Source organism: Amblyomma americanum, chromosome 8 (genome assembly GCF_052857255.1).
Source record: "Amblyomma americanum isolate KBUSLIRL-KWMA chromosome 8, ASM5285725v1, whole genome shotgun sequence".
Taxonomy (NCBI): Eukaryota; Metazoa; Arthropoda; class Arachnida; order Ixodida; family Ixodidae; genus Amblyomma; species Amblyomma americanum.
In genome coordinates this window covers 25,920,763-25,937,435 of record NC_135504.1, presented here as the reverse complement: position 1 = coordinate 25,937,435, position 16,673 = coordinate 25,920,763, and the positions used below count along the sequence as shown (strand labels likewise).

The 16,673-nt window shown below is 48.3% G+C and overlaps 1 protein-coding gene across 1 annotated transcript in view; it reads left to right on the top strand.

Moving 5' to 3' along the window:
• The window catches only part of LOC144101177 (polycystin-1-like), a 72,258-nt gene that overhangs the window by 40,576 nt on the left and 15,009 nt on the right, over window positions 1–16,673 (top strand). Inside the window, exons 23-35 of the mRNA XM_077634228.1 lie at window positions 6–175; window positions 631–753; window positions 1,466–1,574; window positions 2,322–2,395; window positions 2,861–2,991; window positions 4,045–4,171; window positions 5,369–5,548; window positions 9,403–9,622; window positions 10,401–10,636; window positions 11,912–12,136; window positions 13,461–13,562; window positions 13,995–14,110; window positions 14,908–15,073. Of these exons, the coding sequence (XP_077490354.1) occupies window positions 6–175; window positions 631–753; window positions 1,466–1,574; window positions 2,322–2,395; window positions 2,861–2,991; window positions 4,045–4,171; window positions 5,369–5,548; window positions 9,403–9,622; window positions 10,401–10,636; window positions 11,912–12,136; window positions 13,461–13,562; window positions 13,995–14,110; window positions 14,908–15,073 (1,979 nt within the window). The remainder of the gene's footprint in view (window positions 1–5; window positions 176–630; window positions 754–1,465; window positions 1,575–2,321; window positions 2,396–2,860; window positions 2,992–4,044; window positions 4,172–5,368; window positions 5,549–9,402; window positions 9,623–10,400; window positions 10,637–11,911; window positions 12,137–13,460; window positions 13,563–13,994; window positions 14,111–14,907; window positions 15,074–16,673) is intronic.

Here is a 16,673-nt window from a genome sequence, read left to right as displayed (position 1 = left end):
CCCAGACCCTGCGGTGCTGGACCGAGAGTTGGAGGAACAGGCGCTTCTCCGGGCCAAGATGGTTCGCTCCGTGTCGTCCATCATGAACGTGGACACGCTGAACAGCTTGGAGCAGGTGGGCAGCGCCCTGACTGCCATCGCAGGAGACGGAAGCGGCGTCGACAACGAAGGAAAGGTATGTGCTGCTGTTCCCCTATGCTTGTTACCACAAAGGCACGAACGCTCTGCCGACGCAGTTTTCGAATATCTTGGTGTTCATGCGATATGAAAACGGCTACTGCACTAACTGCGTTTTTATGGAGGCAAAACGCTAAGGCGCCCGTGTGCTGTGCGATGTCAGTGCACGTTAAAGATCCCCAGGTGGTCGAAATTTTTTGGAGCCCTTCACTATGGCGTCCCTCATAGCCTGAGTCGCTTTGGGACGTTAAACCCCATAAACCATAAACCAAACCATAAAAAGGGCAAAGCAACATAAGGTCATGCTCACAGACGCATGAATTTACTCCACAGTCAGCGGGCTACTTTCAATTACAGCTGCATGGAACTGAGCGAGACGTGTAGGGACCTTTTCTGCATTGCAGTTGAACTATAAACGAGCTGACGTCTTTCGAAACACTCTGTGCTGCGCAGGAGGTGATCATCAAACTGCTGCAGAAGACCGTGTCCCTCGCCTCCAACTTGAAGGTGGAGGCACCACAGCAACTGCTCGACTTTTGCATGTACGCCGTCGGCACCATGGGAGGCATCGTATCGGTATGGCCTTTCAACAAACCAAATATCACGCAGACAGCTACCAATTCGCGTTCGGTCAAGTATTTCACGCTCTTTGGGAGACTTTACTAAAACGACAGATTCGAGACGATGTACAATGCAGTGGAACTAAGGACAGATAACCAGGGAAGATAGTAGGGTGTTTCAGGAACAAACGCAATTTAATGACACCCCAGCTGAGATCATGGAGAAGAAATATGCTAGGGCACAGCATGTAATGCGAAGCCAAGATAACCGCTGGTCCTTAAGGGTAACGGAGTGGATTCCAAGAGAAGCCAAGCGTAGCAGGGTTACGGCAGAAGGTTACGTGAGCGGATGAGATCAGAAAGTTTGTGGGCATACGGTGGGCGCAGCTGGCATTGAACAGGCTTAGATGCAGAGACGAGGGAGAGGCCTTTGTCCTGCAGTGGGCGTAGTCAGGCTGATGATGGTGACGGCGCTGGTGATGAAGAACAGGTCGGACGGTATGAAAGCATTCCGGAAAACAGCGGAAGCAAAAAGTGGTAATGAAAAACTACGATTTTACAGATTAAATGTGTGACTTGGAAAGGAAAATATAGTCACAGAATTAGGAGACACAAACTACACGTTCTGAAAGACGCAAGAAAGTATCTTTTTTTTAAGCAGCAGACTCACGTCTGCAGCCACCAGTTAATTCGCGCGAGTTAGTCATACTTTGTTTTTGTTTTTTCAGCGCATGACACAACAACTCATATCTGGCGTGGTGATGCCCACGGACAGAGCGAAGGCCGTCAACATCGAGTACGACACGGAAATCGCCCTGGAAGGGGAACCCGAGAAAGGTGCGTCATTCAGTCATTCAGGGCTTCTCTCTCAGCTCTTCTAGCAGGGCTGATCGAGAGGCGCCTAGCCTGCCACCGACCGATATTGCGTTTGATATGACGCCAACAAAGTCTGAAACAGGACACAGCGAGAAGATCAACACGATGCTAAGGATGAGGTGTTTGTGTTTTGCGGCACTGAATATGCGCCAAAAGGTACAGTCTTTGTCAAATGTATACAGCCCAAGGGGTCTGCTTCTGAGCCCTGCAGCGTGGCTCCTCTTGCATGCTCAGGGACCCTAATCTCACGAAGGCGGGAGGAACTTAAGTCCTCAACCCTCCCAAGCTTGGAACTACCAAGCATGCTCAAGAGCCCCCCGCTACGCGGCTTAGAAGCAAACCCCTCGGACTGTATATTTATGACAAAGACTGTACATAATGTCGAAGGAAGAGTTTGGAGATGAAATGAGCTTTAAAATATTTCCCACTCAGACGTTATTCTACGCTTATATTGTTCCCTTTCCAAGTTTATTTAAAATTTATTTGGCCGGCTGAAACCTGGTGCGGCGAGGGCCTCCGCTTTCATTGTAAACAAGGGACCTGTGCGGGCTCCGAAATGCCTATTCATTTCCTTTCTTCTCAATTTTGAGACCGTCCGTTTTTAATTGCTCTTAAACAAGGCGTACCTACTGCCGTCGATTAGGTCCTTTGTTTTAAAACCACGTGCGTTAGGCAGTTAATCCGTCAGGACGGGGTCTGGCTTTTCAGAAAACCTCTTCGACGGAACGGTCCCCATGGATGTCGCCCTGGCGAGAGCAGTCGTCCTCAAGGAGAAGATGCAGGTAATTCACAGATGCCTTTCCGGACGCCATGTAATGCATGTCCAACATTTTCGGAGAACAATTTTGAATATTGGAAAACTGTAAGGCACTGGTCAAGAAATATTGAAGGTAATGGGCCAATCTTCAGAGTGGTTCCACTTTTAGAGTGGTTTCCATCACTCACATCGAGCAGTTAAGACTGCCATAGAAAACCAATTAGGGTACGCTTTTGACGATAGCAAAAACGCCAATAGCAAAAAAAATTCATGCCTGCCGACGGGATATCTGCGCATATTTTGGTTGATATATAGTGAAATCTTACAATATATGAAAAAACGGCGCTCGTAAACTCTTTCCCGTTCAAAACTGCTTTTGTCCAGTATTGCTGGGCAAGTTCGTGGAATGCTCAAATGGGGGCTGACATGAACACCCTAAACCACGCGCACGTGATGTGAGTGAGAGGGAGTGTGTGTGCGGATGATGCAGGCCGAGCGCCAGATCGGCACCATGGTGGAGCTGACCATCGATCTTGTGCTGGCCATCCTGCGGAACATCGTGGTGGGAGAGAAGCCGCTAGAGTTCCGCGCCCCCAGCGGGCTCGGCCTCACTATATCCATGTGAGTGTATCCTTCTTCAACCGCCACTGTCACTGTGCCCCGCGGTGGCATAAGCGTGTCTGATACAGGTCTCAGGGAAGTGCAGAGCTTTTTCATCTTACAGTCACTGGCGTCAGCTGCTTACGTATCATCGCTTTTGCCTGTTGGCGGATCGACGCCGATCGAGCAGGTTGTTTAGTTCAACTACATATATGCTTCGTCGCGGGGATTCTTATTCGATGTACTGTCTGCTGGTCACGAAGAACGAAATAAACGACTATTGCGCTAATGAATCTTTCTTCTAAAGAGTGAGCGAAAGACTGAACTAGAAGACCGGTATGCAGTGGGTGTAGTTAGGCTGATGATGATGACTATCAAGGGTAGAGGGTGAAGCTTACCTCGAAAGAAAATCAGTTGTCTCCTCTGCACATTACAGGTCCTGCCCAGCTAGGCCTACTTCACGAGTAAGAGGAGTCTTGTGTAAGCGAAATGGCCAAGATGCGCAAGGTCTTCTCCGAAAGTAGTGAAGCGCATTGGCAATATAAATACCGAGGCGGAAGGAGGACATTGGACAATTCGCTCTACAATACCTTCTGAACAGTTGTTAAAACTAGGGGGGTCTCTCACCATCAATCTTGACAAGGTATCTGAGACCTCCCGAGCTGGAATGCAGGGACTGCATGAACCCAAAGAAAGCAATCCTTTTTTATTCTTCTTGTCAGTGGTGGTCGGAATGTTTCCTCTCTAACACTGGCCGCTCAACTTCGAGCATACAGAACAACAAACATGCTGGCAGTGCATGAGGATCGCTTGTTTAAAGTCTGTTAGATAAAATGAGAAAACGACCTTCAAAACTGATTTCTCCCATTTGGAAAAAAAACGATGTGTATAAAAGCCCGCCAGTCGCTTTCTCTCTCTCTCCCTCTTCATTTCCCCTTCCACCTTTGCTAGAATCACAGGAGACTCCCCCTACGATAGAGCAAGGCTTTAAGCACTGCTTTTGAAATCATAAACTATCTAGCCCTTATACGTACAAATTTTGTTGACGGTCTTCAACTCCCCTCAATGCCACAGGTTCAGCGGCGGAGCTCTGAGCGGCCGGGCCATTCAGCATGGCGACGCCGTGTACGTGTTTCCCGGGATCTGCGACGTGCTCGCCAGCCGACCCACGTGTGCCGGCAACGAGACCCTGGGCGTCATGGTACGAGACACCATTATCTAGAGCAACGCCGTGCGTAGATGCACGGTTGGCTGCCTTGACACATTCGAAGCAGTCTCTTTAAACAGCGTCTAGGCAGCGACGTCGGCGATTGCATGCTAACCTTGCAATGGCAAGGCACTCAAAAGTTCGGGCAAAAGTTTGGAACCTCCTGGATTTCTTAAGCTGAGACGCGGAATTCGGAGGTGAACTTTTTTTGTCGTAGAGCGACGAAATTTGGCAGCCTTTTCGAGACATGCACTAAATGATCGAATACAAATTTTCACTGATATATATTGAATAATTTTTGAGTTATAAATATTTATGCGCTTCATTTCTATACCAGACTTTCAGAAAGTCCGACTTGACAAGAAAGCATGGCAGGAGCCTGCAGCCGTTTTTAAATTTTAGCCAAAGACATGGTTCTCCTCTCACCTCTTTCATCTCTCAGCATCCCCGGAACTTTTACCTTGCTTTGTTGAAGATGCTAGAGAAGACAGTTTCTGCAACTATGTTAAAGCTTCAGGTATTTGTGGGAGCAGAAATGAAAATTATTCTCATTTTTTACACTCTTTATCACCGGTGACACGCCCGCTATTACAGGGTTAAAAAAATTGGCTGTGGTTTAGCTCTGGTTACACCTGGAGTGACGCGATAGCTACAGCTTTCCGAGTGGCACTCGCTCAGTCGAAATGCAGTCAGAATTTTGCCGCTCCGTTTCGCTGGGCGTTCCTTCTTCATCTTCGTCCCACTTGACACGGCGCATGCGCACTGCTGTTGCAGCTGTTGTGCACCTCGCCGCCGGCAGCAGCAGCTACTCCGTACCGCGTGACCAACCCACGTGACCAACACGTGACCAACCACGCGACCAACAGCGCCTCCACGCTGAAGGCTCGAAAGCTAGCGTAATGTATAGCTATCGCTAGAAAATCGCCTCGGCATCGATGTAGGTGGCGGCACGTTAAGGCGAGGTTTAATTCTTCCCGTATACTAACGCATTCCCACCCGGCCAAAGAGCGTTTTACGCTATGCGCAAAGCCTGAAGAGTTTTGAACTCGCCTTGCTGGACAGTCACTCACATTTTCGTGATTACGAAGTCCATGCTCTTCGGAACATAATGTTGTGGAAATGGTCTTGATTTGCCTCTCCCTTGCGGGCTTGCCTGGACCGGTGTTAATGAGCCCTGCCCGAAACACGCAGGCGGTGTCGTGGCCCTCAATCCTGCAGTCCTTCGGTGGCAGTGTGGACGTGCTCTCCGAAGACACGCAGACGCTGCAGCTCGTCGTGCTTGACGAGAACCTGTACCGCGTTGACGTCAGCAACACCACCGACTACTTCGAGATCATCGTGCCCCGCAAGGGAGCCAAGGAGAACGGAACGGTAAGTGCACTAGCCACGGAAAGCGTTCTCGATCGAAGTTCCGAGGAGCGCTGTGGCTATTGTTGTGTCTTGAGAACGCATACGACGCAGTATTTCTTCCGAAACATTTCTCTTGCAGATGGACTAAACGCACGATACTTCGTCGTTGAAGCAGCCAACCACTGCGCATGAGTAATGGCTAGACCTAAGCTGAGTGAGGACTTGTCTGTGTAAACAGCTGGACAGCAAGTGTAGCGGAGTTTTCAAGCTTCGCGCCAGCTTTCTGCAGAGTAGTCGCATTTACCGAGGCACACATTCTACATGAAAGGTGGAGGGGAGGGGTGATCCCAGGCGAAGAAAGAGCGGTTATCGCTGGTGCATGTTCTCGGTCACTAAAACGCGTTGCGTAGTCAACCAGTGCAATGAAAGAATGGACGACTACCCAATTATGTTCTATGTGATCGCCGCGCGGGAATTTCGAATGCTCGCTGCATACCATTGATTTTCTACGGCCGTCGGAAATAGTTGGCGTGAGCTCAGGAAGCTCTTTATAGGTCAGATTTTGCAGCGAGAAGGAAGAATCAGCCATGATAATTGCCATCTTCTTGCGCAATCTCATGGGGCTCTCTAGTTTTCTCCGGACTGCAGGTTTGCAATATCCCCGTGGAATTACGCAGTGTTCGCTACCAGCGGTCAATAGTTGGCGCAAGTTTCTTATTTGCGGTAGTGTTCCTGTATATGCTCCCGCAGGAAGCAGAGTTGCGCGACTGTTTTCCTCGCGCCGCTCTTGACGCCATTCGCCGAGCAGCTGTCACGTGATCCCGCTGACGACGTTTGTTCCGTTTTGAAGTGGAGGAGCCGACTTTCCAGGCGCAACGCCGGTTCCTCGCCACCCCCAGTACCCTCTCGGCTGCCATCGTGATCGGACGCGTCCGGTGCGGTGTGTTCCCGCCTTTTCCGTGCGCTCCAGTTGCATAAATTTTGATAGTGTACAGTGACGGCAGCCTCCAACTATGACGGGGTGCAGTGCGCCAAACTGCAAGAACCGTATTTCTATTTCATGCGGTACTGCGCCTTTTAACTGCCACCTGATCTGTATACAGTCATGCCCTGTTGATACGACCCCCGTTAATATGGACGACTCGAGTTAGACAATATTTATGGGGACCAAACTTTTTAAAAACATTTATGCCTCGTTCATATGGAAACTCGCTTTCCATACACTGTACTGGGTGAACATGCACATAGCCCATGGGGCCCATGTATTTCTGTCTCGTTATTATGGACAGTGATAAGAACGAAATCTCGGCTGCCCCAACAACATGTTTCCTTTCCTGTATCTTGAGAGCAGAAAGCCAGTGAAAGGTAGTGTAAAAATTTTAAGGCCTTGCTCATGGCCCTTTTTTTCGTGCTTTCATATTTTACACTGCCAAGGTGCCGCGCTGATATTTCTATTTGCTGTATTCCTTGAATTGTGAAGAATATGAAGCCGCTCTCAACAGCTGCCAGCGAAACGGATAAGTAGTATAGGCTCACGGGATGCGAACAGTCACAGTAGAAGATATGCCATTACGCGTGTGGTGCACCACGGGGGAGGGAGTGCTATGCTGCAGGATTTAAGAGATAATGGTGACCAGTGTGATGCGCCTCTCTGTCATCTATATTTCTCTAAAGGGTGGAGACCAGAAAATTTTCATTGCATGTGTTTTGTTTGGCATGATGCATAGAACACTAGTGACAGCTTATTACCTCGTGCAGTTGGTTTCGCGCGTAAATTAATAATTGATTTCTCTCCCTATGTATATTCAGTTTCTGTGGCCGAAGGATAGTTGCGACATGGCAGGATTGATATCACATGAGGTGTACAAAAAGTGCAATATAATTGTTGCTTCATATTTTAATCCATTCCAGCTCTTCGTGCTGGCCTGTTACAATGACTGCTAGAGAGTAAACAGCACAACTTTACCGTATTTGCATGGCTCACTTAGCCACATAACCTCCATAGTCTCATACCTCCCTCTGGCGTTGCAACCATCATTTGGCTATGTGCCTAGTCTGATAAAAATTACAGTTCAATTTATAAATTGTTCAGCAGGCACGCTCAAACTCCATGCGGCGACTTATGTTTGCCATCAACAAATTATCTTCATTTTTCCTGCAACGCTACAAGTTCCAAATGAAAATGTGACCAAAGGTTTTGTTCCTAACCTGGCTGTACGTGACAGAGCATTTCTCATGTGCAGCCGCTGCCAGCCTGTCTGCTTATTTTGCTGCCACCTTCAGCATTTTGCAGAAATGGTTTGTTTTGTGAAATAAAGAATGTTTTACAAGCAAACTGTATGTGAAATTTTGTTCTAGTCCCAGTCTACTACACAGAAGTGGGAGGCCAGTATCTCTGCATGAGAACAAGCTTTGCCTAGGCTATTTAACTATTTTATTTGTTAAGAATACCCTTAAGGTTCTACTGACAAGGATGCTAACACTGGAGGAGAGAAAACAAAAATAGTATGAAATACTTGAAAGCAATATTGGATATTCAGATAATTATTTTTCCTTGAGGAAAAGCATGGAGCAGTCCAAAACAAAGATATTTCAGAATGCAGTGAAGGTGCATATAATTCAAGTAGGTCAAGAGAAAACGCAATAGTGCTTAGGGAAAAACGAGCACTTAAATAACAGCACCAGAAAGAGAGGTCACTTTTCGAGATCCTTGGAAACTCGTATACCACAATTCAGCTGCAGTCACTTAAGGCAGGCTTCTCTAACTTTTGGATATTAAAGAAGTACGGCACGTGATGTGTTTGGCTTGAAAAGATGACCATGGCATAGGAAAAATGCAATGGAGGGCTAGAAGTCAGAGCAACAAATGATACGTATATTTTGTGAAAGATAAGCGCGCGAGTTTGCGATATCTGTGCCTTTGGTTGGCTAGATTTACTTGCGTGCAGTATGCATTGCTTTAGACTGCCCGCATACACATCGTATGCAGCGTGGTTTCACAAGCTTCGTGTAACAACGGCGGTCCCAACCCTATAGAATAATGTATTTCAAAGTGGTTCTGCAGGGAGATGCATTACCGCACTTCTCTTCATCGCACAACTCACGCAGGTTTTTCATTTCCAAGCATTTCTGCCCCATTATTGTCCGTACTGCGAGCTATCGCTGTCATTCCGCGATCTTTGTGTCATGCTATATGATATTTTCGGCAAATCAGATTATTTTTCGGCGTTTTTTTTCAACGAAGTATGATGGGCTTAGCATCGATCCTGAGCACTGAGACAGTAAAAGGAAAAAAGGGTGCCCGCAATTGAGCGTCGTTTGTAACCTTTTCAAAAAGAGAAGCGAATTGCTCTACAACGCCAGCCCGTCATTATCCCAGCGCCTGTGCGCTCGAGGAGCTGCTTTCCCGCACAACTTGGAACAAAATGGCGGACCTTCGCGTAACTCCGCTCCCTGCGGGAGCATATACAGGAACACTAATTTCCGGGAAAATGTTAACGCGGGACTGCGGTAATAAGCGTCAGAGTGGAAGACTTCAGATTAATTTCCCTGAATGAATCTCAGGGAATGCGCGCGGCAGTTTGCCATGGCACGCTGCGCGGCTGCTGTGATGCAGCGTCTGCTGAGACAGCGTTTTCCTCAATGAGCCTAAACTGCAGACGCCGGCATTAAGCTTGGGGAGTCTCGGCTAAAGGCTCGGCGCGCACTCATCAGAACAGCGTCGAAATCAATTCTCATCGGGAAGCTCATTGACGGTATCTAGCTTATGGACGGTACCTACAATATCATGAAGAGCGCTTCATCTGGTAGGTGTTCAGCGCGCAGCGCAATTTGAGCGATTTCTCCTAAAGGGAACCTTCTGACTTGTCACGCAGGGCCTCCCGGAGCCAACAGTGTTCTCTCCCCAGGTGAAGTGGAACGAGGAGATGGTGTACCACCAGTTCGTGGTGCCCAAGCCGGACTCGGCCGTGAACATCGAGATCACGCCGCTCGACCCGAATGCCCAGTTCCTCGTCTACATCCGCCACAGGGTCAAGCCGCAGCTCAACGCGTACGACCTCATGGTCAACCTGTCCACCATACGCGCCACCAACGGTTAGCACAGCAGGCTCTCCTTTTACTGACTACCGCGAAACCCGACCTTGACGAACGGGGTCCTTGCGGGAGCGTCCCTATGGCATTACGCCAAAGTGCACATCAGGGAGTCCACTATTCTAGTGTATGTTCCCTGAGGTCGCTGTAAATTGCACACAGCCTTTGCCAAAAGTAACCGGACTGCATGGTTTGCTTCTCATTGTAAAATTAGAGCCCTCACCGCTTCCCTAGAGAATAAAGAGTTCTTGGAAGGTGAGGACAAGGGCTCTGCTTACCATACAGAGATATGGAGCTTGAAGGCTGGCATAATAGCTTCACTATACGATTGAGAAGCAAGCCGTATAGCCTGGTTACTTTTGGCAAAAACTGTACGTATTAATCAGAGTACGCGGACAGGAGGCAACGAAACACTGGAACTGTGGCCTAATTGCATCCCAGCGCCGCTTAGTCACCCCAAGAGGAAACTGAACTCACGGCAGGCTAATGGGCTTTCTAACTCTGCAAACCTCTTAACGCAGCAAGCACGCAAATAGGAGCATGGCTTGAAATACATTTGAGATGTCATTACTGCCACCTCCCACTGCAGGGGTCGGAGGCATGGCAAGCTTTCCTGCATGGCTCTTCTCTTATAAAACAGGAAAATGAGACCTTTCTAAGAGTTGGCAACTAAGTAAGCAGAATTTAGGGTAAAAGTGATAAAAAAATTAATATTATTAATGAGCGGAGTCTGTAGTTGCACCCCCGCGCCGAGTGACTTGCTGCACCGCCCACGACGCAGGCACGTACGACATATTCCTGGACAACGCCCTGGTCGGCAACCGGACGGGCTTCTTCTACCTGGGCCTGGTTCAGCCCAACGGCAGCGTCCCCGAGTTCAGCATGGACGACCCGGTCAACCTGACCCTGTCTGACGTCAGCCGGGAGTTCAGCACAAACTACTCGGTGCGCATCTACACCTCCGGCTGCTACTTCTTCAACTCCAAGAGCAAGACGTGGTCGGCCGAAGGCTGCTTCGTAAGCACTGCAGAATTGATCATTTCCGCTCCTTATGAACCAACCGCGGTGGCTCAGTGGTTAGAGCGCTCGACTACTGATCCGGAGTTCCCGGGTTCGAACCCGACCGCGGCGGCTGCGTTTTTATGGAGGAAAAACGCTAAGGCGCCCGTGTGCTGTGCGATGTCAGTGCACGTTAAAGATCCCCAGGGGTTCGGAATTATTCCGGAGCCCTCCACTACGGCACCACTTTCTTCCTATCTTCTGTCACTCCCTCCTTTATCCCTTACCTTACGGCGTGGTTCAAGTGTCCAACGATATATGAGACAGATACTGCGCCATTTCCTTTCCCCTAAAACCAATTATTATTATTATTACTCCTTATGGGATCCGCATATCAAAGCACTGCATATTTCTTTGATTTTCTGTACCATAAGCATGACACCGGTGGAATCACACGCCTACAGCATTGATCGTCATTCGGCTACCCCGTTCCTTGGCAGTGAAGAGAAGGCTACAGGGGCGGAGCGTCCGTAACTGTGTCACTCCAATAGCTCTTCCTCAGGCGGCGGCCTGGCACGTTGCTCAATGCGCGGCTGCTTCGATCCGTGGCTGATGTAGCTGGCGACATCTAGGGGTGCTTCCTGTAACCGGACGTTACCCAAGCAATTCACTGAAGAAAAAAAGTTTTTCCCGCGACTCTCTAATGTTTAAAATGTGCAGTTTTACTAGAATGCGCCTCGAAGAACGAGTACCACCAATATGCTGTTTTAAGACGAAACTACTATCTCGATGCCTCTGCGTAGGAAGGGAGGGTGTGCTCCGGCTCTGTAGCTTCGGCTTCAGTGCCGGAAAAGTTGTTGCGGACCTGTCCTAGCTATATGTTTTACAGCTGTACTCCTTATTCCTCACTTTCGGCTTAATGCTGATTTTATTTTAATGCTTGTTTTATTTTTAAGTTTAAATATATAGTCTATTCAATTAGGGTTTATGTCTTTTATTGTATGCATTCTATTGTATTTTTTCTTTCACTAAATTTGTGTTTCTGCAGTTTACCCTCGTGTATTCTATCTTTTAATTCAATATTTGTTCAATTAAGCCCTCTTTCCATAAGGCCTACTGCCATAAGGGTGCAATAAATGAATGAAAAAACCTTCCACTAAAGCACATCAGACAACTCGACTAATGCGCAATGGTCTGCACTTGATTTGTTAAGACTTATTTATGCACTGAGCTACAACTTCGTCTTGACTACAGCTTCCACGAGCTTATGTTTGTGCCATGTCGTCGCCGCAGGTGGCCAACGCCAACTACGCGTTGACCAAGTGCAAGTGCAACCATCTGACCTCGTTCGGCAGCGGCTTCTTCGTGATGCCCAACACGATCGACTTCTCGTACGTGTTCGCCAATGCGGGCTTTGCCGACAACGTGACCATCTACATGACGGTCGTGGTCACCATGCTCGTCTACGTGGTGCTCCTCATCTGGGCCCGCTACGAGGACAAGAAGGACGTCGAGAAGGTGACAGACAACTTGTGTTTCGAGTGCAGTTGCTGCAGGAATATGCTGACCTATAGGTCCTCACCTGTCCTATCGGTAGAAAAACTATAAAGCAAAAGTCCCCGCCCTGAAGGGCCACTTTTTTAGATAAAAAGGTAGCTCCGAAAGGACGACCACATAAGGACACCTTCCTTCTGTGGTCATCCTTTTTTGCGCTACCTTTTTATCCAACGTATGCGTCACCAACTACCCAAACAAGTTTTACTGAAGGCCACCCCACTCTCCAGCATTGCATAATGAATAGAACTAATAGTCAAGTCAAGTCAAGTTTATTTCAGCTTTTGTCGTACAAATACCGTGGGTGACGAAAAAAAAAGCGGTTCGCAATGACCGCTTGACAAGTTTCGTCACCCGTAAAAGTCAGCAGCATTAGCAGAGACTGTTACACAGGAGAGTCATTATACGTTGTTAGAGACAGAAGAAAAAAAAGAGAAATGACAGGTAAAAACATTTCAACACAGTAACAAAAAAAAAACCTAGTCAGTGAACAGATCCCTAAGTGCAGAAGAAGTCATTTTTGTTAAATTGCTATAGAGAGGGGTGCTCAAACATTTCGGAAGAATATATTTTAACATCGCACAACCGTAGTTTGCTCTGCATCTGGGTATTGCAAACATTCCATGGTCTCTAGTTGCATAGGGTGTGGTATATGGTACAAGAGGAACAATGCGGGTCAAAAAAGGATCATTTCGTGCCGTGATTTTTTTATAAATGCAGGTAAACCTGTAATCAAATAGCCTATTAACCGGAATAATTGTATACATTTGCCCTATGGGGCGAGTCGGGTTGTCAAAGGAACCATCTGTAATGATCCGTAGCATTTTTTTCTGTAGGGTTAAAAGTTTTTGTACATTTGACACAGTAGTAGTTCCCCATACCAAGTAATGATAACCTATATATGAGAAGAAAAAAAGCGTAATAAAGGTCGAGCTTCGTTTCCACGGGCAAAATATGTTTATTACAAGTGATGATACCTATGAATTTGGCACTATGAACTATGAAGTTGATACTGAAGGAACCATGGCGGAAAGAAGGCTCAGGACTAGACATGATAAATATGGTATGTGTGCTCCTAGTACGTCTTATCCCGTGTCTTATTTCCGCTGATTACTTTAACGTCAGCCATGAACCAGTTGGCCCAGAGGTTCACTTTACTGAGATAGCTGACTCAGCGCCAGCACCCGTCTTGTTCGCTCCGACTGTGAAACATTTCTCATAAGCAGCTCACTGGAACTGACGCTTACGTAGCAACGTTCTTTTGTCTTTTTATTCGTTTCACTGACAGCTTGGAGCATTGCCACTACAAGACAACGACGTCAAGGACAAGTACATCTACGAAATCATCGTCTTCACGGGCGACAAGAAAGGAGCGGGCACGGATTCAAATGTAAGCAACACTGAGACGAGCGAACAGCACTTCCCTCAAAACTTTGCCCATGGCCCCCGACCACGGAGCAAGACTATAAAGGAGGTGAAACTCCCGTCTGCGCGAGCGAGCGCAGGCGACCAGATAAAGTCACAATTATACGTATGCGCCGACATAGGCGCATGCAGTGGCGGCGCCTTGCGGCGCCTCGTAGAAGCAGCAGACGACAAGCAGACGACACGGCTGTTTGCTTCAGCGGGCACGCCGTGACGTTGTATTTCAGTAGTTTCTTTCCAGGCCGCCAGGCGCCGCCAGCAGGATAGTGGCGCCGCGGGCTTGTGACCTTTTCTGGTCGCCGCAGACGGCGGAGTTTCCACTCCTTATAGTCTTCCTCCGTGTCCTCGACTTGAAAGAACAAAAAAGAAACAACTTCCCTGGCGCTTCTACCCTCAGGTGTTCTTCATCCTCTCTGGCGATGATGATGAAACCGAGGTGCGCACCTTCGGAGAGCAGAAGCGCAAGATATTCCGCAAAGGTGCCGTCGACACGTTCGTCATGACGGTGCCTCGGTAAGCACTCCTTCAAAAGTGGAACCTATCGCTGTTGTCTGCGTTTTATATCCACCTGAAGGATCATCGCCGTTGTCGGCCTACAAGGATGGTGGGGCTTTACTGCCGCACCTCCCGCCATGGCATTTTCCGAGTTAATCGCTTTGGAGTTGATTCGTGAATAACCCCCTCTCCAAAGCCCACCTTTAAAAAATATTAAGAAAAAATCGTGAAAACTAGAGGCGGGGGTAGGGGGAGGGCGAATTATAACGTATTATCAAAGATTTACGCTTTGACTACCAAAATAGCCTATGCATTACGCGAATAAATCCGGCAGTTTCTTTTCTTGGCCCAGTTCTAAGCTTTTGGCACACCCGCTGGCTTCCCGAATGGTCAGCTTGGGCTAATAAAACGAAACATCGATGCTTTTTCTTGGGTCGTCCAAGTCTGACCGCCGCGAGGCAGTGCTGTGTGTGCTTTTCGCACACAGGCCCAGCAGGGAATCGACGTTGCCTCATCCTATAGCATGGTACAGACGGGGACAAAAGTCTGTGGGCCACGTGTCCTAAAACTAAGCCGATAGCTCTGCTTTAACCCGACGGCTGGAGACCGTACTCTTGGAAGTGAAAGTCGAAATTTTGTTCTTTCGTCTGCACAAGTGTGGTCTACAGCTGCCGGACAATATCAGAGCTATTGGCTTAGTTTGACGAACACCTGGTCCACAGCCTTTTGTCCCCAGTAGTACATACATTGCTCGTATACGTTGTAATGGTGGCCGTGTGTAGTGATCAAGTTGTGGTGGATGATGCACCCCTCAGGTCTCTGGGACGACTCAACTACATGCGCATCTGGCACGACAACGCGGGCAAGAGCTCGATGCGCTCCTGGCACCTGCGCTTCATATCGGTGCGGGACGTGCAGACCAACGCCCGGTACGACTTCATCGCCAACCGCTGGTTCGCCGTCGAAAAGGAGGACGGCCTCGTACGTATACAATACACTCTTCTCGCATGTCCCAGCTTCCGCGATTGGAAACGCGCCCCCGCCCTTTGGCCTCAAGTATCGGGATCCGCAAGCGCTATATATCGCTTTCGGAAAATATATGTGTGGTGGGAAAGGATGATGGGAAGCAATGGAAAGAAAGATGATAGGTGTGACGTTAAGAGACCGAAAGCGGGCAGAGTGGGTGAGGGAACAAACGCGGGTTAATGACATCCTAGTTGAAATCAAGAGGAAGAAATGGGCCTGGACAGGGCATGTAATGCGAAGGCAAATAACCGCTGGTCCTTAAGGGTAACGGAGTGGATTACAAAGGGGGGGGGGGGAGGGGCAAGCGTAGCGGGAGGCGGCAGAAAGTTAGGTGGACGTATGAGATTAGGAAGTCTGCGGGGATACGGTGGCCGCCGCTGGCATAGGAAAAGGGTTAATTGGAGAGACATGGTAGAGGCCTTTGCCCGGCAGTGGGCGTAGTCAGGCTGATGATGATGATGATAGTGGTGGTGGTGTTGATGATGGTTATGACGATGGTGATGAGGAGGAGGAGGAAGAATGACTCACAAGACATCGGTTTCCATGCTCCCTACAGGTGCAAAAAATGCTGTGTAGGTGTGTGGCCTATGATATGTTTAGGTAATCTGAAGTTTAGTAAGCCGCGAATTATTTTCCTAGCTATGGTTACAGCTTTTACAGATTGTAACGGAATCCCGAACGTACTTACCTAACCAAGTGACATTTAATACAAAGACAAGGCAGGAAGATGAGATGGGTAACACAAAAGAAAGTGAACAAGGGTTTAGGGGGAGCCTCAGACCGAAGAACGCAAGTCCTCTTGTCGAAAAGTTGGCTGGCGGACTGAGGCTTAAAAGGCAATGTCAGTAACGGTTATAAGGTCTTTACGGCACCGGTGCCCAAGTGGTTGAGCATCCGCCTCGCATACGGGAGGTGTGGGGTTCGATCCCCAGTGCCGTCGGGTACCCACCGGTGACACAATGTGTACAAGCTTCCCCTACCTGATGCTCGGCTTAATTAGAGTGAAACGCTTGGGAAATGGGTTTTGACCCCACCTTGAGCAAAAGAAAGTACCTTGTGCCATGGCGCTCTTTGGTCATAGATGCCCTTGCGCCATAAAAATCTATAGTCATCATCATCAGGTCTTTACTGAGAGCACATGTCTCTCTTCAACAATCAAAACCTCCTAAGAACAATTGCTGGTCTATCAGTGTTTAATGAAGGGTTAACTCTGAGGGAACCTCCCTCTTTGAGAGAGTCCGCGTGCCGTGGTATCGCCCGACGAGTAACACACCACAAACAGCAGGCACAACACTTCTTTAATAAAACTGTGTTGAACTGTGTTCAATGGATCAATGCAGCAACAAGGCGCCTCAAACAAAATGCAGTGCTCATACCAGCGCAACAATGTGCTGAAGACCAATAGACAACGCTGCTATATGCACGGCTAAACCAAAACAAACGAGCTACAACGCGCAAGAGATACGCACCAGCTATCCCGACAAAACGACACAATGCTAAGACGCTCATCCAAATCAACAAGACGCTATCCTACAGCTCAGCACACTGCTATAGT